The following is a 23146-nucleotide window of genomic DNA, read 5'->3' as shown; positions in this document are numbered from 1 at the left end:
CTCCTGCCCCTGTCTTGCCCCTGTGCCTCCTCTCTCCCTACTGGGAACTACTAGTTTGTTCTCAGGAATTCTTTCCTTGATGACAAAATAATTGAAATGCTACTTTCAGAACTTACTTAAGGTATTGAGCAACGTCCAGAGATGTTTCGTGCACTCTCAGTTTGCCTTTTTGGGAACGTGGGTGGGTAGAAACCAATGGTGGTTCTGGCTCAGCTCTGCTACCCGCGGTGTGGAGCCCGGGTCGGCAGCACCTGGGAGCTTGTTTAAGAAGTCTGGTCCCTCTCCAGACCTGCTGAATGGCACCCAGAGTCTGGCGCAGGACTTGGGGTATCTCTTTTCAGAAGCGCGCCTGGTGATTTCTGTGCATGCCACAGTTGGAGAAGCGCTGGTCTAAACCCTTATCAGAGCGGGTATCTTAAAGCACATCAGACGACTGACTCATTGTAGGGAAGTTAGTACTCCCAAGTACAACGAGGAAGGGCAGTTGGGTGCCGGGTAGTTAGTCACATTTACTCTCCCTTGAAGCTGCAAAGAAAGCCATTTATAGCTTCTGGAGAATAAGGAGCAGGGAAAGCGACTGTAGATGTTCAAGTCTGGTTTCTCGACTTGTATCCTTGAACTGTGTGGATCTTGACGCGGCCCAGCCTTTCACGTGCACTTGGCTGTGAGTCCGTACGTCCTGAGTTGGGCGAAGTGTCTTGGTGCTTGTTCACAGTGTTGCTGTCTGTTTACTGACTACCTGGTAAATGATAGTTAAGGATGTTTTTGACTCTTTCCCAAGAAAATACAAGAGATTGAGGCTGTTAAAAATAATGTATTCAGGGAGAGCATAAAGCAGAATCACCACATTCAAGGAACTCATTTTAAATTTTTGAAAATTGCTTTAAATTTCTGATCCCACATTTGTATTTGTGCTGCTCTTAGATTGAACTGTCTAGAGATGGCCAAAGTGTGTTTATGTTCTTTTTGTATGCCTTCCAGTAATCCGACGTGTTCCTGTTACTTGCTTTTACAGATACTATATCAACTCCTATAACTAAACTTTAATTTTGATTAACGTTCTTCTTACTGACTTTTTAATCTTACTGAATTAGTACTTAGAATTTAAAATGTAAGAATTTGTTTGATATATAATTTTCAACTCTTCCAGTGTGGGAAGTTTTAAGTAGACACGAGCAGGGTGGTATATAACAAATCCTGGCTCCGTCAGCTGCAGCAGTTACTAGAGTTCTGCTGAAAGGGAAGATGCTCTCGGTGTGTTACTTGTTATTTAGGAAAGTTCTAAACCTCCAAGTAGATGTGAGCTGGAAGAACTTAAATCAGTTTATCAACAACTTATGTATTTCCATACTCTCAATAGTAATATTTAATATTTTAATTTATTTTAATGTTTAAAAATACTTTGAAAAGTAAACCTGGCTGCAGGCCATTCCAGCAGCTTGGGCGCGCAAGACCGAGTGATTAGAAAGCCTGACTGATGGTTTTTAAAGAAGTATGTTGCTCTGATCACTGTTCTTGTTTTCAGTATTCGTTGAGGCATTCATTCATTCATTCTCTGTTGCCTCTACCTTTCAGTCAAATTAAGTTGTTTATTAAATAAACTGAGCAGAAATGGTTCTGTGTTAGATCTTATTTAATTATTTTAGAACTAGTGAAATGATGCTCTAAAAAGTAGAATTACCCTTAACAAAAAAAAGACAACAGAAATAAAATTTGTAATTGATAACACTAATATGTATAAATTGTTTTTATGTGTAATTTCTTATAGAATTAGGACATCCATTTTATTAATTTAAGAGTAATTAAAAATTGTGTCTTATCTGCCTATAAAAGTAAAATACTTAAGTCATAGAAACTTGAAAGCTCAGGTAAATTCATAAGAAGACAGCTTAATTATTTCTAGTGCCATCATCCAGAGATTACAGCTGTTAATAATTCAGTGTACATTTTTAAAATTCTTTTAGTACATATCTGTATGGATAGTTGTGTGTTTAGAATTTTTTGCATCGTATTTTCTACATTTGTTATTAAAATGTCTTTTTTCTGTGATTTTAATAGCTATATAGTTATTTCATCATATAGATATACTGTTAATTATTGAATCATTGGGACCTGTTGAACATTTTTTTATTTTCAGTTTCCCTTGGTATGAACACTGCTCAGAACATCATTGTAGCTGTAGCTTTGTGCATGTCCGTTGCTTTTTTCTGATAAATTCCTAGACGTGGGATCACTGGGACAACGGATTGCCAAACTATTCACTACGGGGATTGTATTTATTCTGTAAGCAGACAGAAAATAACACCTCACCATAATTTACATTAAATTTGCAGTTTTTGTTACTGATATAGAAAGATCATCCTGTCAGCAAACCAGAACACTGAGACATCTCTGCAGGATACATAGCAAATGGAAAAAGAACAATTCTTAAGTAGAGACATCTTTTAAAAAAAAAAGATACACAGCAGATGGGAATAGATTTACATAAAAACTAAGCTGAACTGAGGAATGCTCATCCACTTTTAGATGAAAAGGAAGACGTCGAAAAAGAATATTCAGACTAGACCCCTAGAGTCTGTCCAGGCTGGAGACGGCAGAGGCTGGCTGCGGACACCTGAATCGTTCCAGGTGAGAAACCAGCTGCATTGGTCAGTAGGCGCTCGCCTCACCTCCCCTGCCTTGAGGTTGCCGCTTACTCTCAGCTGCCCTGCAGTTCCTTGGGTCCTGGCTGCTTCATCAGAACCTGTGCTTAATGCTCAGACGCCAGGGACCCCGACTTGGCCTGAAGAAATAAATTTCAGCTACAGATACCATTTAGTCCTCTCTTGCATCTAAAACATGGACACCAAGAACCATCAAGCACCCAAGGAACACTGACAGTACCAAAGAAAGTCACACACAGAACAGGAGAGCCAACCAGGACCAGCCAGCGTGAAGGAAACTGCCACTCAGATGGCAGCAGACTCAGCAAAGACAAGGCTGAGCCCATGGGGTTCATAAGGAATCAGGCAAGGAAGCAGAAATTACCTTCAGATACCAGAAGACATGTCCGTTAAAAAGAAAGACCATTCAAGACAAGATAAAGATATCAGTTTATGGAAATTAAAAATATTATAGAAGATATTCAATATATAGGTTGAAATTCAAGCCTATGTGTTTTACCTAATTCAAGAGAAATTGGTCAGAGGAGCTCTTGGAGATGGATGGACAGCATGAGAGGGGAGGTGAGTCATGGAGGGCGGATCTGGAGGTGCTGCACTGACCTAAGCTTCAGAAAGGGGATGGAGGGTGAAGATGATCAAGAGTAAATATGGAAGATAATTTTACGCAGCGTTCTTTAGATTGACCAAGTGCTAGAAACACGTGCCACAAGTCCTGGTGACATTTCAGAGTCCAAGAACAAAGAACATTCTAAAAGCAACATGAAGAGGAAGACAGGTGCCCTCCAGGAGCAAGGATCAGACTGACGTCTGGTATGTTTCCCTGGAAGATAGAAAGAAGACAGTGAAAATACCTTTTCTAATAAAAGTACTGAGGAGAGAAGAGGTTCTGAGCCTGCCTAGTATAGCTAGGCAGTTCAAGGATGAAAACAAAATTTTAAAAATCTGAGACTTGCAGAATTTAGAGTTTGATTTATGAACCCTCTCTGACTCACCAGAGGATACATCTGGAAAGACCAAATACACGTGAGGAAAATAAAAATGAAAATGTTGCAGAAAACAACAAAAATCCTTCCTTGCTTACTTCTAAATAAGCACTGCTGAAAAAAATTATTTTTAGGATAGTAGCAAGATGAAAACTAACAATTTGGAGCAAAGACTAAATTTAAATTTCATCAGTGTGATGAAAAGTGGCCGGGAAGGAGGCAGGGGCTACTCAGTGTGCTAAGGTGTTTGTTTTTAAAAATGTTTTTCTTCTTTTACTAAGAACTTTTGTTTATTTTTAGCCTTGCTTGGGCTGGGGAAGAGAAAGTATAGGTTTTGATTAATTGTAGACTTTAATAGGAAAATGTAAGTTTAGGTAGAATATTTAGAAAGCTAGGGGTAACTGCTCTAAGACTAGAAGTAAGACCTATAGCTTCCATTAGAAGATTTGTTTGATGCAAAGAAACCTCACTCATCCGAGCTGTTTAAGTAAAAGAAAGGGGTGAAGAAAACGAAGCACTGCAAACAAACACATAGCAGAATGTTACAACAGACCAGGCATATCATTTACCACAGCAAGAGTTAATGATTAAAATTCCCTTAAAGAAAATAGGGAGTTAAAATTCATGCAAAAAAGAAGGATCATGTTTCCTTAGAACTAAAGGATACAGGAGCCACTTTGAAAATGGATGCTTGCTGGACAGGTTTGAGTCCCTTGTAAAGTTCAGAAGAGGAAGGAGAGCCTCGGGCGCTACCGCTGGAGGTGACCAGGATGAAAACTGCTAGTTTTCAAAGGTGGTGAGTAAAGGGAGCATTGCGCATCTCCTTCAGAAGCGACTGCTGGTCACAGGGGAATGCCACTGCTGAGTGTGAGGGATGTGACTGAACTGCAGAACCGCTGCCCTGAGGCTGCCAGGTGCCCTTGTTTCTGTTTTGGCTAAGTGTATATTGGTTTTGTTGAGAATCACGGCAGCGGAAAATGCCGTGCCTCTGAACCTAGATTTAGGACCGCTTATGTTTGTAGTCGGTGGTTTCCAGAGAAGCAGCACCAGTGGAGTGTGCACAGAGGGAGGTGGAGCTCCCTTTCGCTGGGAGGAGAGCGCGTTCTCCGACACCTTCGGCTGGTTGGATGAGGCCCAGCTGCACCACTGAGGGCAGACCGTTGACTTACATGTTAACTTCACGTAGGAAAATGCCACCACAGAAAACACCTGATGTCTGACTGGCTGCCCGAGCACTGAGGCCCAGCCAGGTTGGCGCATCAAAATTCACCACCACGCTGGTGAGATGCTGTATTTGCTTATAGTTTTGGTAGTGATGATGGAATGTCTGTGTGAATCACAAAGTGGTGCATCTGACTGAATTCTCCCTTCAGTGAGTTTTGGGAACCAACCTCTCTGCCTTTGCTGTGAAGAACGCCTAGTCCTGTACGCAGGGTGAGTCACAGGGACTTCTGTGTAAAGATCAAAGGAAGATGGGCAGTTGTCTGGTTGAAGGAAAACGTAATGCTGGGGAAGACTCCCAGATGCTGAAGGAGAAACGTAACCACCGTCACAGTCGTTCCACACAGAGGCCAGTCAGCGTAATGGGCATGTTCTCAGGAGTTACGGAGCGGTCGTGAGCTTCACTTCCTTTCGGATTTGAGTATCATTAATAGTTTTCAAGTTGACAGTCTTTTTGCTCTCCACTGAGTTTTACATTGCAGTCTTTTTAAATTAATTGATTCTAATTTACTTGTTTTCTGTTGTTAGAAGTTAGTTCCTTGCTGTGAACAGGATGGAATTCAGCTCTTGTTCTCCCCTTTCTCTTTCTGTCTGATGTAAGGTGGTTCCAAGTAATACTGTTTGTTCAGTGAGTTCTTGTACTTCACGTATTCTTTCCTCGCCCTTTTCAGAGTGGTGGTAGAACTCCGTTGCCAGAGCAGATAGCAGATGCACACTGTTCTATTTCTCTTGTCCCCGTGTTTGTTCTGCACCAAGAAATCCTCATTTCTTACTATCGGTCCTGTGCTGAAATTTCTCCAAGTGTTCCTTGATTATCTGAAATTATCCTGTACAGTCATCCCTTGGTATCTGAGGGGGGCTGGTTCCAGGACCCCCCCCCAAGACCAAAATCTGAGGATGCTCAAGTCCCTTCTATAAAATGGCGTAGCATTTGTGCATCACCCCAGTGCATCCTCCCATACGCTTTAAAGCATCTGTAGATTAGTCGTAATACCTTATACAGTCTAGTTACTATGTACAGTTGTAAATACAGTGTAAATGATACGTAAGTGGTTGCCTGCCTGCCGCAAATTCAGATTTTGCTTTTTGGAACTTTCTGAAATATTTCTATCCACTGTTGGTCGGTTCAGTTGGAAGATGTGGAACCTGTGGGTGTGGATGCTGACTGTCACCTTCAGAAAGCACGTGTGAGAACAGTACCCCCGAGTTCTTACATGTTTGCAGTTCCGTCTGTGTCCTTTCTCTTGGAGGTCAGGATAGAATTCTTGGCTGATGATGACCCTCGGCTCACACCCTCTTCCCTGAGAACCTCGGCGGGCGCTCCGTTGCCTGGTGGCACGGTGGCACTGTCACACTGTGACTTTCTTCTGCTTCCGCGTGGTGTGGTCTTCCGCTTGGATGCCCAGGAGATGCTGTTTTCTTTAAAGCCCGTTTGTTTCACCAGAATGTCTCAGTGTCAGTAGTTCTGGGTCATTTTCCCAGGGGTGCGATTGTACCTTTAAGTCTTTTATTTCAGTGTGGTTTTCCTGAATTATTTTAGTATTCTTTCTGTTCCTTTGACTTTAATTTTTGGGTTATTCTGTTACACAGAAGTTGGAATTTCCTCTTTCCCCATCTGTCTCCTTGCTTCATCGTCCGTTTTCCTTACATGCCCCACAGGGTCAGTTTCTTAAACGTTCCTCTAGTGTAGTCTTCACTTCTGAGAGGTTTGAAGTTGCTTGCTCCCGGCTGTCTGCTGCTGCTGCTGTCCTCTCATGTCTGGGCTCTTCTCTTTCTGGTGTAAGCCTCTCTCTCACGGCCCCTGCTGTGTATGTAGCGTTAGGTGATAGTTTCCATCTACCTCTTGGGTATGTTTTTGGGGTCTGCCTCCGCTGCCCACAGTGCTACCCCGAGTCTCTCCTGAGACTCCAGCTCGTGAGGACAGTGAGCCTGTTCCAGGACGGCCAGGCTCGAAGCCGTCCTGTCTTCCCGTGGCGCGCTTAACAGTAACAGCTTTTCTGCGTGGGCTCCTCTGTGATTCGTTCTGAGGTCTGCTCTCTTTGGGCCCTGCCCCGTAAGCACCTGAACCTCATCCTTCCTGAACCTGTGGCCCCGCCCTGCTCATGGTGTCATTCTCAGCGCGTGTCCTCAGTGCGAGGCTTTGCCCTCCTGGAAGACCGTTTGGGTGGGTGTTTGCAGAGCCTCAAGGGCTGGGGCAGACCCGGAGTTTTCTGGTCTGGCAGTCCTCGTATAACCTCATGGACCCTCTTCCGGTCTGGCTGGGGAGGTTTTCCTTCTGGGCTGTTCTCCAAGTTACGTTCCCTGTCCTGCTTAGGCAGTGGGCTTTACCAGCTGACTCTAGGCCTCACTGAGCAGCTTTAACCTCTTGCAGCCTGTTTCTCTGTTTCGCAGATCCACTACGTTTACTGAGCTGGTCTGTTTAAAATACACGCACTTGTGGTTGTAAGTATCACAGCCTGCAGTAAATGGCTTGTTTTGTTCTTGTGACTTTATCTGTGTTTGTGCTGTTGGTGCCCCGCTTTTACTCGGGGTGCCCCAGGTGAGAGCTTCCCGTCCACAGACGTGCGAGCGTGGGTTCTTGTCTGCTTCCTAAGTTTCTTCCTTCTTGGCGTATAGCGGCGTCCATGACCCATGCCAGTGTGGCTTTGGCCTTCAGCCCGCGCTCAAGCCAAGTCTTGCCCTTCGTCTTTGGGTTTCTGCATGAAACGAAGATTTGCTTTCCTGATTTCAAGGGCCAGGGGTATTATTTGTAAACATTGTGTGTAGGTTTTTCAGTTGTTTGTAATTGAGAAAGAATTCTAGTTTGGTGTTGCTCCAGTAAAAATTACATTAAGTATACATATCGCAAATTTAAGTGTTTAAGATTATATGTTTTCTAAAGAAGTAATGATGGTATAATGAATGTGTGGGTATAAGCCAACCTGGAGTCCAGGTTAAGAAAAAGTTAAATGTCTAGTTTATTCTTATTATTTAAGCCAGTGGGGGCAGAATTACGTGCATATTAGAATGGGTCAACTCACACGGTTACCCATTTCTTTTGATGAGAAATGGATCCGTATTTTATAGAGCCATGTGCGTGTGTAATGATGTAGCCAGTCCTTGTCTTTTTTGGGGTTAATTTGGATAATTGTGAGTTGATTCAAATTAAAGGAAACTCAGAAAGCTGAAAAAATGTTGCTTAATTTTAGAGCCTAAGTTGCTACTGCCTAGTTTTTTCCTACCTATCCACAGTTAGGGTGCACAGGAAAGCCCCTATTGCTAGAGAAGGCCCCCCATGCGCCCCCACCACCCGGCTGTGGGACTGGGAGGTGGCCCCTGGAGCGCGCTAAGCCCAGAGCGCGGCGGCCTCAGCCAGCGCAGGACGGGGTCATCTGTGGCGGGAGCATGCGCGCCAGCAGTAGTTGTATTGGGTCTAGGAGTGCATGCTTTTGAGATGATACCTTACGTGTGTATATGTGTGAATACAGAAAACATCGGAGCAGTGTGGGGCCGAGCAAACCTGTTTCCCAGCCCCGGAGGAACATCGTAGGCTGCAGGATTCAGCATGGGTGGAAAGAGGGGAATGGCCCTGTCACCCAGTGGAAAGGAACCGTTCTGGACCAGGTGCCTGTAAACCCTTCTTTGTATCTTATAAAATACGATGGATTTGACTGTGTTTATGGACTAGAACTTAATAAGGATGAAAGAGTCTCTGCGCTTGAAGTCCTCCCTGACAGAGTTGGTAAGTTCTCTTCGCTATATGCTTCTACAGTGACTGTTGAAATGGATGCTTTTTGATTATGCTTTTGCATTACTGGCATTTTTATTTTTATTGGAGCACTAGCGCTTCTGATACACATTTAAATCTGTCACCTAAACCCACAAAAACTGATCAGCAGGTGTTTTAAAACTGCAGCTCAAGGAACTAGGAGGAGTACAAAGATGGACAAAATCGTTCCCCAGAAGTTTACAATCTGATAATTTCTAACGTGATTATTTCCCACATTGTGCTCACTATTTTTCTGGACTCTGATGGGTAAGACTATTTCTCATTAGCTCAGATATTCAATGCATTATAATAGCTAAGAGAAAGTCCATGCATTTATTTTAGAATCTCTGTATGAAGTATATCTTTCATCGTGTATTATAACATAATTATTTCAGCCAAAGTTTAAGCAACCAAAACGTGAGCTTTATTATACTACGTTTTTAAGGATTTGTTTATACAAGGTTTGTGGGAAATGAATGGCTTTTTAAATGTCATACAAATCAGTTTTGCATAACTTAGTTTCCTTAAAGCATAAGGTATCAGTTAAGTAATAATGGCTGATTCTATTTTAAGAATAAGATTTTTTACTTTTAAGATTTAATGTTACTTTCTTCTGAGTATTTACTTTGAAATGTTTTTATTATTATTATTTATCATTATTATTATTATTATTATTAATGCTACTGTTGCTTGAATACTGGTTTATGCTTCTGGAATTGTTCTTAAAAGCCTATATGTTTGCAAATACAGCCTCAGCAAATCCAGACTTGGAAGATAGAAGTTTAGGACCAAATTCCAAAAGGAAGCAGCTTACCCCTCCTCTTCTGCCCCTTTGCGTTTGCAGTTGTGTTCTTGGAACACACTTCCCCGGCACAGTAATTCTTTGCCAGAGCAGCAAGTTATTTTTTAATCTTCCCTTTAAATAGCAAATGCTGTCTGTCTTCGTCCTGTGTGTATGTAGTTCAGTTTTCACAGGACTCTTGTTTTTAATTAAATCTTTAATTTTACCAAAGGTAACTAATTGTGTAATAGTAAATTTTGGGCATTTTAAACATTTCTGTCTATTTTAAGTGCAACTGAACACCTCATCCTTCCTCACGAGTCGCATCTTCTTTCCTCTCAGTCTTGATACCAGTCCGTTTCCCACACAAGAGACCAACACTGAAGAGTCTTAACCTTTGTCACAGAGGAGAGCAGACCTGACTCCATGCTGGATCTGTTGCCTTGGTTTTAACCACTGGGCCCTTTTTCTGGGTTTATGCTTGCCGGCTCTGCACCTTTTGTAAAGGAATGCTGCCTTCAGCCTGTCTGGTAAACAGGAGAGCCTTTTCTCAGGGCTCTGACCCTTAAGGATATTAACACTTCTGCACTCACATAAAGATACCAAGTTGCAGAATAGAGGGTAGCCTTTGTTTGGTTGGCGGTTTTACGGGAGCACCATGACCTGGCGCAGGAACAAAGGATTCCTGCACCAAGAAGTTTGCACCAACCAACCACACCCCCTCCCCCCTTTTTTCATTATACAAGGACCCTGTATTCTGACTTGAGGAGGATGGTTCTCCAAGACGTTAGTCTGCCATCCTCTGTTAAAGTCGCTGTTCCTTGCCCCCCAGCACCTCGTCTCCCGATTTATTGGCCTGCCTGCCGTGCGGCGAGCAGAACGAGTTTGTCCTTGGTGATACCTTCAGGACTTAAAAAATATTACCCACACCTTTATATCAGTTATTTGTACGCAGTCATTTTCGTGCGTTCTCTTCTGACCCAGAGTTTCGGTTCTCACCCTTCAAGGGCCAGACCCCGGCTCATTTGAAACGTTCTGCGTCTTGCTGCATGACCTGTGTTAGTCCGCTGTTTTGTAATCATAGAACAGAAGTTTTTTTGTTTTTTGTTTTTGATAAAAAAGTGACTTGACCAAACAAAATATCCAAAAATACGCACGTATCTCTGGTGACGGGATTGAAGGGTTTTTCTCTCAAGTCCTGGGCCATCTCAGTTTCCAGCATGAGACATGGATTGCTTTTGTGAAACAAAGAGCAATTTAAAAAAAATCCAAACGCCTCTGTGCAGACCAGCAGTACGTCACACGCCTAACTTAATTAACAGTTAACTGTAGTATTCCCAAAGAAACCTGGTCTGAAAAATTATTTGACTTTCATTTATGTTCCATGTAGGAAGAAAACAGTCTTTTCTTAATTTGCTTCAGGCAGTACCTTAGACTAAAGTTACAGTTTTGTTTTCCTTAAGCTAAAGGTAGAGAGAAAAACGAAGTCAAAAGCCTGTGATGGCACAGAGTGCTGATTCCCAGAGTGGAGTCTGCGGACCCTTTAGGTTCGCTGAAGCCCCTTCAGGAGGCTTGTGAGATCAAAATTAATTTCCATAATAATGTTAAGATATAATCTGCCCTTTTCACCTTCATTCTTTCTCAGTTAAAGAGTGGAGTTCCCACTATTTGGAAGATCAGCAGAACTCAATGAACACAATATTCTCTGTATGAATAATGCATGATATTGCCAGATTACGTGTTGGTAAAAGATCCATTCAATGATCAACAGATTGTTTTGTTTTGTTGTGGTAAAAACACAAAACACTAAATTTGCTACCATAATTATTTTTAAGTGTACAGTTCAGTAGTGTTAAGTATATTCACATTGTTATGGAATCAATTTCCATACCTTTTTCCATCGTGAAAATCTGTAATTCCGTCCCCATTGAACAACTGCCCCTTCCCGCCTTCAGCTCCTGGCACCCAGAGTTCTGTGTTTAGGAATTGGGTTCCTTCAGGTGCCTCATAAGTAGAGCCATGGAGTATGTGTCTTTTGGTGACTAGTCTCTTTCCCTTAGCATAGTGTCCTCAAGGTTCACCCATGTTGCAGCATGTGACAGGATTTCTTCCCTTTCTAAGGCTGCCTGATACTTCACTGCATGTGTGCACCACATCTTGTTTACCCAGTTGTGTGTGGTTGGGCACAGGGGTTCCTTCCACCTTTTGGCTCTTGTGAATAGCGCCGCTGTGGACGCTGGGTGTACAGATGTCTCTTTAGACCCTGCTTTCAGCTCTTTTGGGTCTGTACCCAGCAGTGGAATTGCTGGGTCACATGGTAGTTTTGTGTTTAGTTTTCTGAGGAGCCCGTATTGTTTTCCGTGGTGTTTGTAACGTTTCACGTCCCACCAGTAGTGCACAAATGTTCCAACCTCTCCACATCCTTACCAACATTTGTTATTTTGTGTTTGTTTTGATTTGCATTTCTCTGATTGATTAGTGATGTTACACATCTTTTTGGCCATTGGTGTCATCTTTGCAGAGACATACCTATTCAGGTCCTTTGCCCACTCTTTTGATTGGGTTATGTGATTGTTTTTGTTTCGTTTTGTTGTAGAGTTGTAGGAGTTCTTAACGTATTCTGGAGACAAATGAGTTTTAATTTAATAGTATGATAGAAGTTTATTGATAACCATTTCACATTCTCCATTGCAATTAACCTTTAAGGAAAGCTTCCACTGTTGAGTTTTGGTACGGTACCAGAGAAGAAAATCTAAGTTTACCTGAGAAGACTAATAATAAAATAGTCCTCTTTTCAGCAGCAGGTCTTAGTGATTGTATACATCAGCCAGAAGTACGTACAGCAGATTGAAGTGCTGAAACAGAACTGAGGATCTCGCTGTCTTTTTTTAAATCTAGATATTTAAAGGTTTAAAAAGATGTAAAATTATGCCACTCTTTTCACTAAATTTTTGTTGGAAAATATACTTAGTTTTCATTAAAAATGTTTATGTAGGTATATCTTTAAATGTTTATGTATTTTTGGATTTGTCATTTATAATTTCTAAAATAGTTAATACTGACATTTATCATTCATACAAACAAGCGCCCTTTTAGATCCTGAAAAAAATTTGAGGATGTAAAAGAGTCCTGAGATCAAAAAGTTTGAGAACTTCTGGTATGAAGAAACTAGTGGGATTTTGCTTTAGGGTCGTGCACAGTGGGGAATTCTGTGTTGTTTTTGGTAATTGTTGTGTACTTCAGCGAAGAAAACCACCGTATGTGTTCAGAGTCATCTGATAAAATTGGATAGCAGTATCTTTATCAAGAAATTCTAATCTTTGTTCCTTTTAAGTTTGACAAAAATAGAAAGTACTCATGAATAAGTAAGATGGAAGCATTAAGCTTTTTTAAGATAATTGTCTAAAACATGATGACTAGAGGAACCTTAAAATCGGTAGGACCCTCTGTAGTTTTCCTAGTATTTTTTTTAATGAAGCATGTAATTTTTCGCCTAGCTCACTAGAGGACTGCAGAAGGCTATTGATAGACCAGTGGGGCAGCCTACGCTCCTAACCACACAGGCCGTCTAGAACATCCTGCTCTCCTCTGAAATAATTAATTTATACAACAAATACTGAACCCCTGTGATCACAGTATTGGCCACAAGATGGGAAAGACCTCAGCCTTCATTACTTTGTGCAGGCTAAAAGCAAAAACAAACACGTAAAACAAGATAACTGCAGACAATGGTTGATGTTATTAGGAAATAAAACTGGGTGAGGTGACTGTGATTGGTGGAGCCGTTTTCACGGGGTGGTCCTGGAGAGCCTCTGGGAGGGCTCCTGCCCAGGAGGAGCCAGCCCCTGAGGATGTGGGGGCTGTGCTCAGCCTGAGCGCATCCCAGGAGGACATGTCCGTGTTGCTGAGGTGTTTAGCGGTCAGGAGGAAGGTGACAGGACGGGGCAGAGGGCCAGCAGGACATGGCGGCTCAGACGCTGTGGGTTGGGAGAAGCAGCTTTTTACTCGGATTATGAAAGGAAGGTGCCTGGAGTATTTTAAGCAAATGACCACACAATCTGGTATAAGTGCCACAAAGATCACTCTGATTACTGTGGAAAGTAGACTGTAGGGGCAAGAGGAAAAACCTGTGCCTTAAATAGGTTAGTATCTTAGTTTTTAAAAATGGTCTGTGGTTATGGCTAATATAAGATACTATTATAAAGGGTACGTGGGTAAAGGGTATATGGGAACAATACTGTTTTGGAACTCTTGTGTTAGTCTATAATTATCTCAAAATTTAGAGTAATTAACTGTTAAACGGCAACAGCCCACTTTATACCTTGAATAGATGAAAGTTTTAACAGATACAGTATCAAAAGCAGACGAGTTCAGAGAAATATAAAGAAAGCAGGCGCTCTCTGTAACTGACTTGGGACAGGAGAGCTGTATGGAGTCTAGTCTGGGCTGGACTGACATTAGTGGGTTCGGCGGCTGTGCTTCTCACAGCCCTCCAGGTGACTCTGACGCCTGCTAATGCTTTTCAGAATTGTTTGCTTGAGTAAACAAGTGAGTCTTCACAGTACATGCTTAGTAAAACCCTTTGTAAACCACTGTTTGCTTTTTTGTCCCCAGCAACGTCTCGAATCAGTGATGCACACCTAGCCGACACAATGATTGGCAAAGCAGTGGAGCACATGTTTGAAACCGAGGATGGCTCTAAAGACGAATGGCGGGGGATGGTCTTAGCACGCGCCCCTATAATGAACACGTGGTTTTACATCACCTACGAGAAAGATCCTGTCTTGTACATGTACCAGCTCTTAGATGATTATAAAGAAGGCGACCTTCGCATTATGCCGGATTCTAGTAAGTATAGATTGACAACTTTAATTTTTGGTAATTCAAGAGGAATTTGAATTTTAGAATAAGATATTTGATTAACTCTTATGCAGGTACATTTAAAATTTTTAATTATTGGGGATAAGTGAGTGATTATTCTTTTAGTCAGGCACCAAGCATAGGTTGTGAGATTTTTTACCCCTTTGCTAAGAATAATTTACTTTGCCCGGTCTGGACTTGGGACATAAGAATGGAGTATGTGACGTGAGGCCCTTTGCGACCAGCGTCTTTCGTTCAGCGCGGTGTTTTCAGGGCCCACCCACATTGTAGCTTGTTCATCGCTTTCTTGTATAGTTTCACTGGTACCTACTCATTCCTCTTTTGATGGACTTTCGCTTTTCCTCCACCTTTTGGTTCTTACAAAAAATGCTGCCATAAACATTTGTGTGGACGTTTCCGAGTGGACGCTTGTTTCCAGTTCTCTCAGGTACATGCCTGGGAGTGGAGATGATGGGGCATGGCGGTCGCTCTGTGTTGAAGCTAGGGACCTGCCAGACGGAGCTGCAAAGTCACTGCACCATTATACGTTCTCAGCAGCAGTGTCTGAGGGTTCTGAGCTCTGCGTCTTCACAGCGCTTACTGTTACTTGACTTTTTGATGCGAGCCGTCCTAGTGGTGGTGAAGTGCTGTCTCACTGTGGTTTTGGCTTTCAGTTTTTTGATGACTGAAGATGCCAGGTATCTTCGTGTTTGTGGCCATTTATGCATCGTTGGAGAAATGTCTGCTCATCTCCTTTGCCCGTTTTTCAGTTGGGTTGTCTTTCTGCTGAGTTGTTAAGAGTCGACATTCTAGGGACAAGTCTTGCCAGAGACGTGACTTGCAGACACTTCCTCTTATTTTGTGGGTGGTCTTTTCACCTTCTCGATGGTATTCTTTGAAGCACTGAAGTTTTTAATTTTGGTGAAGTCCAACTTACCTGTTTTTTCTTTCATTGCTCATGCTTTTGCTGTCGTATATAATAAGCCCTTGTCAAACCCAAGTTATGAAGATTTACCCCTGTGTTTTCTTCTAAGAGTCTTAAAGTTTTAGCTCTTACATGTAGGTCTTTAGCTTTTACATTTGAATCTTTGATACATTTTGAGTTAATTTTTGTCTCTGTTGTGGTGTCAGAGTCCAACTTCTCTCTTTTTCATGTGGCAATCAATTGTCTGATCACCATTTTTTGGAAAGACTATTCTTTCTCCTGTTGAATGATTTTTGCACCCTTGGTAAAACTCAGTTGACTGTAGATGTATGAGGGTATCTCTGGACTTGAAGTTCTGTTCCATTTGTCCGTAGATCTGTGGTTATGCCAGTGCCACGCTTGATTGCATTGCTTTGTAGGAAGCTTTGAAATCAAGAAGTGTGAATCCTTCTACTTTTTTCTTTTTCGGAATTGTTTTGGCTGTTCTGGGTCCTTTGCAATTTCATATGAATTTTGGAATCAGCTTGTCAAATTCTGCAAAGAAGTCAGCTGGGATTCTGACAGGGATTTTGGCGCATCTGTAGATCAGTTTACGGGGTAGCTTTGCCATCTTAATGATGTTAAGCCATTGACCTATGAGCTTGGGATGTTTTTCCATTTATTGAGATATTTTTTCTGTCAACAACGTTTTGTAGTTTTCAGAGTGTAAGTTTTGCACTTAAATATATTCCTGAGTATTTTATTATTTTTGATGCTCTTGTGAATAGAATTATTTTCTTAATTTCATTTCTGGGTAAACCTATTTTTTGGGTTTTTTGTTTGTTTTTTAAATTACTCAGTAGCTTTTCCTCAAGCACATAAATCCTTGGGCTTGGACAGATATGGCTGACAGACACTGTATATATTAGCAATGCGACATCATCTCTTTATTCCTTTTCTATTTTCTCCCAGTTCTAGTGAACAAGCCAGTTGATGAACTTACTCATGGGCTCCCCTGGCCCTGACTTTCTACCTTTTTAGATTTTTTTTTCTTGAAGTTTGTATATGCTTGTTATTAAATATGTAATGGAAAGTGTTTTAAAAGGCAGGAATTTAATTTTGAGAACATTTCTTAAAAGCATTTCTCCAGCCTGTACGATGTTGTTTTTTAACAAATATTCAAAGTAGGTACTGTTGACTTGATACTAGAAAGTATGAGGTCATCCGCGCGTTACCTGTTGCCTCTCCCAGTCACGTCTGTGTCCTCTCACTCCTTCCTTCAAGTGGTATGGATCTTTGTTTGCTGTTGGAAGCAGTGGCGATCTGATACAGAGAGCTCTGCAGCAGCCTGTGAGTCCCTTGCTTCATCACTCACGGCTCCTGAAGACGAATGGCGATCGTGTATTTGGAGTTCCTTTGTATAAATGTGGGGCCATGAAGGTGTGGTGGTGCGATGCTGCTGCTTGAGGGAGGAGAAAGTTTGAAGAAGAATGGACCCTAGCTTTCCTCTTTACTTCCCTTTATGGAAGGACTGGTAACAGTGTTCAGGTGTCCTGTTACTGTGTTTGCGATTTACTAGTACCAGGCATCAGAACAGCAGGTTTCAGATTGTGTCATTCAGTGAGACGGTGTGTTGTAATCAGAGAGGCCGTCTCCTGTTAACACAGACACGTGATGTGGTCCAAACCAGGATACGTGTGAAGATCAAAAGAGGCCCTGTTAACGTGTGTGCCAGGATGACTGGCGTCAGCGTGGCCTGTCCTGGACACGCAAAGGCAAACCGGCTCAGCTGGTCGGCCCACTTGAAGGCGCTCTGCTGCCATGTGGAGGAGCTTGAGTTGCTCGGGACCTATAAGGGGTTTCTTAAATAGCGTTGTAACTCCCCAGCTCCACCCTCCCCCCCCTTTTTGAACTTGTGTTTCTGTTTTATTGGTGGTGGTGATTTGCTCTCATTTTATGTGTGTTCCTGGAACTTACGGAACTCGCAGCAGGTCGCAGGGTGTGAGCATGCTTTCTAGCGCTCAGATTTCCCCGGGGGCCTTCTGAAAAGTACAGGTGCGCCCGCCGTCCACTCAGGCTCGGTTGTAATGAATCTGGGGTGGAGTTTGTTCAGCACCTATTTCTATAGAATGGGAAATCTCTTTATTTGGAAACTGGGTTGTTCAGAAAGACCATGTGTAATGAAATGAAGTCGAGGAAAAAGCAGCTTTAAGGATTCGCAGGGTAAGGCCGGAATACTTAGGTGTTTTAAGTGTGTCGCACACGCTCAGTGATCCCAGCAGGTGTTGTCTGCTTTGAAATTATATTTCAGAGTAACGGAAACTTATTTTTAAGAAGTCAATGTAATTACAGTTGACTTGAACAATGCGGGGGTTAGGCATGCTGACCCTCTGTGCGGCTGAAAATCTGCCTGTTAGAACCCGTGGTCAGCCCTTCGTGTCTGTGGCTCCTCTGCGTCTGTGGATTCAACCAGCTGCAGGGCGTGCCGTGCGGCAGCGCTCACTGTGGAGAAACATCCGTGCACGAGTGGACCCACGCAGTTCAAGCCTCTGGTTATTCAAAGGTTGACTGTGTTTAGTGTTTTCTTGGCCCTTTCCTTTTCGTTAACCTCGTCACATAATTATCGCTGTAATTAAATATGAGCAAAAGTAATTTCTGGTTGTGGTTTTCAAAATTGTTTACACGTCTAGACCTTAGAGGTCAGCACGCTTTTTGTAAATTAAGTTTTATTGGCACACAGCCCCGTGTATTTTTGTGTCACCTCTGGCTGCTGTCATGTGACAGCAACAGAGCTGAGTAGTTGATATGGAGACCATACGCCCTCGAGCCGAACATTTATTGTCTGGCCGTAGAAGGAAAAGTTTGCTGACCCTTGGTGTCAAAAGTCCAGGTGAATTCAGGATATTAGAAACATTTAAAAATTAAAATAGTCATGTAAGTTAGTGTATAATCCAAAAATTGACTCAATTCTTCTCCCCCACCCTTTAAATACAGACGATTCACCTCCAGCAGAAAGGGAGCCAGGAGAAGTTGTGGACAGCCTGGTAGGCAAGCAAGTGGAATATGCCAAAGAGGACGGCTCCAAGAGGACTGGCATGGTCATTCACCAAGTAGAGGCCAAACCGTCTGTCTATTTTATCAAGTTTGATGATGACTTCCACATTTATGTCTACGATTTGGTGAAAACGTCTTAGATGTCACCATGAACTTTGCCAAACTTGTGGAACTATTAAATGTATAATTTGTAGACATAAAGACTTGATTGCTTTCCAGTTTAATGAAAGCTTAAATGTCCCTGCGAACCCACAATCTCTGCCAGCAGAACTGGTTTTGTTCTGAACAGTACAGATTTATGTGAACACAAAGCATTTTGTGTAAGGAACTCCTTCCTCTTCAAGGAAGTCTGTCTGTTTGGAAGGGAGTTACAGGCAAGTCTGGTAAAAGTTAAGCTAGTGTCATAGTCATTTAAACCTGTAACAGATCTCACCCACTCTCCCCTCACTCTTAACTCTTATTCTGCTGCCACAATGCAAGCATAGTTTGGTATTTTTGTTAATTGCCTTTTTTGAATATATGTATCTATATCTACCTACCTATCTATATCTGTGTGTATACATATATAATATAAATATATATATACACATACACATAGATCTGTGTACACACACACACACACACACACACTTCATCGGCAGTCCTTTCTTTGTGGTTTGGGGTGGGGATTAAATAATTTTCTCCAGTTTAACAGGAGTACTTGACCCAGGTCATTCATATTTAGTATATTACTGCTGTTTATTTAAAATTGGGCACAGGAAGCACATAGGGACATCCAGCTCATCTTGGAAGTCAGAAGTTCGGAGCACCATTTGAATCTGGAGGCTTTGAACCATAAGTCCTTATGAACGGTTAATGACCCATACTAGAATTTTAGAAAACAGTTAGGAATCTGGGTAAAAGGCTGCCTTTAATTCTAAGTTTTTTACATTTTTTGTTTACATTTTTTTATTATAAATACTTTTTTTTTTTTTTTTTTTTTAAGAAAAGCCCAGGAACTTGGTCCACATAGTGTAATGCAGGCGTATTTTGGACAGCACATTTGGTCCATCATTTGTACAAATTAGTAATCTGGGTTTTAGTACACGGATTTAAAAGGCACCAGTACGTCAGTGGTTTATGTGTACTTGGTAAGTTCCTGGAAGGGCACAGTGCTTCTATATTAGAAATGTAAGTTTGAGAACGGTGTTACTGTCTCCTAACAAGTTCTCTGGGGCACCTTTATTTTTATTACTATTATTGTTGATACATGATTATGATCAGAAGGCTTTTTCCCCTCGACTTTTTCCCGCAAAGACTGTCTAGACAAGTAACAGCTTGCATCTCATGACACCTTCCGTGGTGCTGCGTGTTCCTGCCCGTGGTCTGCTGTTGATGGGGGTTCATTCCATTTGGTGGGTCCTGCCACATCAGGGTCAGCCACCTGCGCTGGCTTGCAGGTGTGACTGACAACAGCCCTTAGCCATAGAGTTCTTTCCTGCTTTACTCCTGCAAGGTTGTTCTAACCAAAATACTGCAAAACGTGGTTTGTTTCGTGGCAAAGTGTCCGTCTGTCACTTTGAGTGAGCCCTGGCATCTTGGAAGCTAGGAGAAAGGCAGTGTGTGAGATCAGTTTTGTGGAGATTGAAAATCTTACTTAGAACTTTGGCAGAAAGCTCAGTGCATTCACTGTCAAACAGCAGAGTTCTGTGTGTCCTCCATGGCTGTTCGTGCTGTTAGAGGTTCTGCAGTTTCAGGGCCACGCAGTGCGTGGTTCGCGTGCTGCCTGTTGTCGCCTGCAGGAAGGCTGTGCCTTGTGCTGGGGGACAGGAACCTTGCGCACCATGTAAATCCAGCACCCCCGTTCTGTGCAGTGTGCCCAGTGCCTCACTGAGGGCAGCCAGAGGCCAGCTTCTCCATTCAGTGAGTACCCAAGTCTTAGATGTTTCTCCTGTGCTTGAAACAAGTGTTGCCTGTCACCTGTTCTCCTGGTGGCTCTGGTAAGAGTCCCTGCATATGAATCTCAAGGCCGAGCCCAGCTCCCCAAGCCCAAGTGGCCACGTGTGGCCCAGAGAGTGAGTGTACCCAGTGTGCACTGCGTGAACAGGGAGGGCCCGGTGACTTCAGACTAAAAACAAAGTCATTTGGAGGTACCCTGAGGGTTGGGTCAGCTGAAACATTTCTCGCATTGATGACTTGCATTGTGGTTTTTCTGCAAGTACCTTTAGCAACTTTGAATTCCACATGATCTGCCACTCCAGGTGAATGTGACATGTGATGACTGTTATCATTATTTTGATCATTGTTGCATTTATTGCCTTTAGGGTTGAAGGAAGGGGAAGGGGTTTTTGTTGTTTTTCCATTTTTTTCCCATTGTTTTTTCTTTTGGTGGCTTCAACCACACTTCCTAACGCCGTGACTAACTGCTCCCTAGCCGAGTACTTCAGGCTGCGTTTAGGCTCATGTTGCAGATCTGCATGCGTTGCTTGCGTTTTCCTGGTATCTGAATGTTGGTTCCTTGTTATAGGAATACAACATCAATTTCCAAAATTACCATGGGACTTGTGACAACACAAGACATGAATCTGTGTATAAAATATATTGGCCTTTCTCATTGACCTGCTATAGTATTACCGTGTCGTGTGTGTGCGTGTGTGAAGTCCGGCTGCCATGTAAAGCTTCAAAGGAAAACTAAAAGCAGACCATCCTTTTTTGCATGCCCTATTCTAAGTAGAGTGTTCAGTGTAACTAACTAAAACTGCATGTTAAATATATTTAGGTTTTTTGTTTTCTATCTTTGTTTTTTATTTGTTTTCAGTTTCTGTATATTTGCTTACTGTGCTGTTTTAGTGGTTGTAGGATAAAAATGCACTGGTGAAGCAAATGTAGTGCCAACAGAAGGTGATTTTTCCAGTTGTATATGTCATGCAGCATTTGAAGGGACTGTGCGTTCTTGAAACAATCGCAGTTGCTTCTAAACCAGATTTCATTTCTGTTGTTTTATGTGCCAAACCCCGAAGTGCATTGGGCTCGACTCTCTGAACGCTGCGGACCCATTAGAAGACTGTTTTTGATTGTCACAAATTGTAGTGCCTGAAAACATTCTTCAGCTGATTGTCTTAAAAAAAAAAAGAAAGAAAGTTCTCCAAAGACAAAACAGGAACAATTATTATAACAGAAAATAATTACAGTCAAAATGTCTGTGGTTCCTTGGAAATGCTGCGCTCTCTGTATTCTCCATCATTAGTGCAGTTCGAACGAATGTGTATAGTTCAGAGGTCTTCGTGTTTGCATTTTAAAATTAGGTAAATGACCTCATCTTTCAAGCTTGAATTCATTTTTAATTTTAATTTTATTTTATACAATGTGTAGACAGTTCCCTGTTCTCTGCATTTAGAAGTATAAACAATATAAATCTGTTAATTCTGTAAGTAATTTTTATAATTATGATGTAACTCTATCCTATCCTTAAAACATTTAAAATAAACCCTTTATGTGCAACTTTTGCCTGTAAATTTTGTGCTTATGAGCAAAATGTGATGTGTTGTTAAACTTCTGAGAGTTTTTAAAAGTTTTACTTGAAAATTTTAAGTAAACTTTTCCCCCCTTTTCACTACATGTAAATGTCAGATTTACATAGAAACAGAAGGAAACAATTTTTATTTGAATGATTGTGAATAATACCTGAAAAGGGGGCAGTAGTCAATAGCCCCAATATATTATGTAGTCCAAAATATTAAAGTTTGTGCTTATCCATTAATGAGAAATTTTAATTTATCATAAAACTATAAACTTTAAATAATTGTTTGAGTTAAATAATGTATATTTTATACTTTCACATCTATTCTTACTTTATATATTGCTTTTTATTAATACTTAAATACCAATTAGTGAAATTCTACAGCGAAGAATCTCCGTATTTCAGTATTAAGGACAAAGTAGTGTGGGTCACACTGTGAACTGTATGTGCTCTAGGGTTTATCTTCCTGGGTGGTTTTCTCAGTGAGAGAAAAAGAGTTTAGGATGTGCCTGCCTTTAACTAGGTTCCTTTTTCTTGTTTCCCTATTTGGCCCGAGGATACCGTGGTTGAAGCTAGGGTGGGACATGTCGCTGTTCCTGTTTGCCAGAGTGGCCGTGGGAGGCTTGTCTCCGCATCGCAGCTGCGGTGGCCTCTGCCAGGCAGTGGCCGTGGGCATGCAGGGCCACTTCTCAGGCTCTGGTGGGAGGAACCGGCAGACAGGTGTGGGGAGGAGATGAACGCACCTGGAAGCACAGGTGTTCACGCGGGGCTAGATCCTACAGTCTTCTCCCGGAAGGTAAATCACTCGTCATGGTATCGAAGGTACAACTCAGGTAGTATTTTCCACAAAAAAATAACAAAGCAAGTTTAGTGTAAAGGTTGGCAGTTCCAGACTGCTGTTTGTAACCTGAAGAACTGAGTCTGCAGCCGTCGTCGGTGTTGGAGAGTTGCAGGGATGGGCTTGCTGGCCACCGTTTGTTTTCCTGGTACAGCCATAGCTCTGTGATAATAAATGCGTTTGACACTAATGAAACACTGGGAAAAAGGTTTAGTAAGTACCTTGCCGAGCACTTTCCACCCATTATTTTATTTAATTCTTAATCCTGTGTGGAAAGCACGACATTTCTCCCCATTGTGCAGTTGAAGAAGGGGGTGAGGGTCGAGTACCTGTTCCAGGATTACAGAGACCATGAGGACTCAGGCCCTCAGTGCTGTGCCTCGGCTCCCAGCTGCCGTGGTAACGCCTCCGAATTAAATTACTTCAGTGGAGTGATTTGATTTGAATAGTCTGTAGTCTAATTTCTATGGATAATTTTTTATAATCTTATTTCATAAGTTGATGGCAAAAAGTGTTTTCTTATTTCCAAATTGCATAATAAAAAATTTTATATTAAGTCACTGGAATATAGGAATCAATGTCTCTTTATAGTGAG

General features: G+C 42.0%; 1 protein-coding gene across 4 annotated transcripts in view; it reads left to right on the top strand.

Annotated features, from left to right (window-relative positions):
• Positions 1-23146, top strand: part of SPIN1 (spindlin 1) — a 68864-nt gene that overhangs the window by 45109 nt on the left and 609 nt on the right. For 3 of the 4 annotated variants that reach the window (XM_074355677.1, XM_074355676.1, XM_010950508.3), the window contains 3 exons: positions 8335-8588; positions 14011-14244; positions 18155-21694. In XM_074355677.1, the coding sequence (XP_074211778.1) occupies positions 8335-8588; positions 14011-14244; positions 18155-18354 (688 nt within the window). In that variant the 3' untranslated portion in view covers positions 18355-21694. Of the gene's footprint in view, positions 1-8334; positions 8589-14010; positions 14245-18154; positions 21695-23146 lie in introns of those variants that run through there. The other variant, XM_074355679.1, reaches the window with a different exon arrangement.

This window comes from Camelus bactrianus, chromosome 31, assembly GCF_048773025.1.
Source record: "Camelus bactrianus isolate YW-2024 breed Bactrian camel chromosome 31, ASM4877302v1, whole genome shotgun sequence".
Taxonomy (NCBI): domain Eukaryota; kingdom Metazoa; phylum Chordata; class Mammalia; order Artiodactyla; family Camelidae; genus Camelus; species Camelus bactrianus.
The sequence above is the reverse complement of the archived record's forward strand: the minus strand, read 5'-3'. Positions and strand labels throughout refer to the sequence as shown.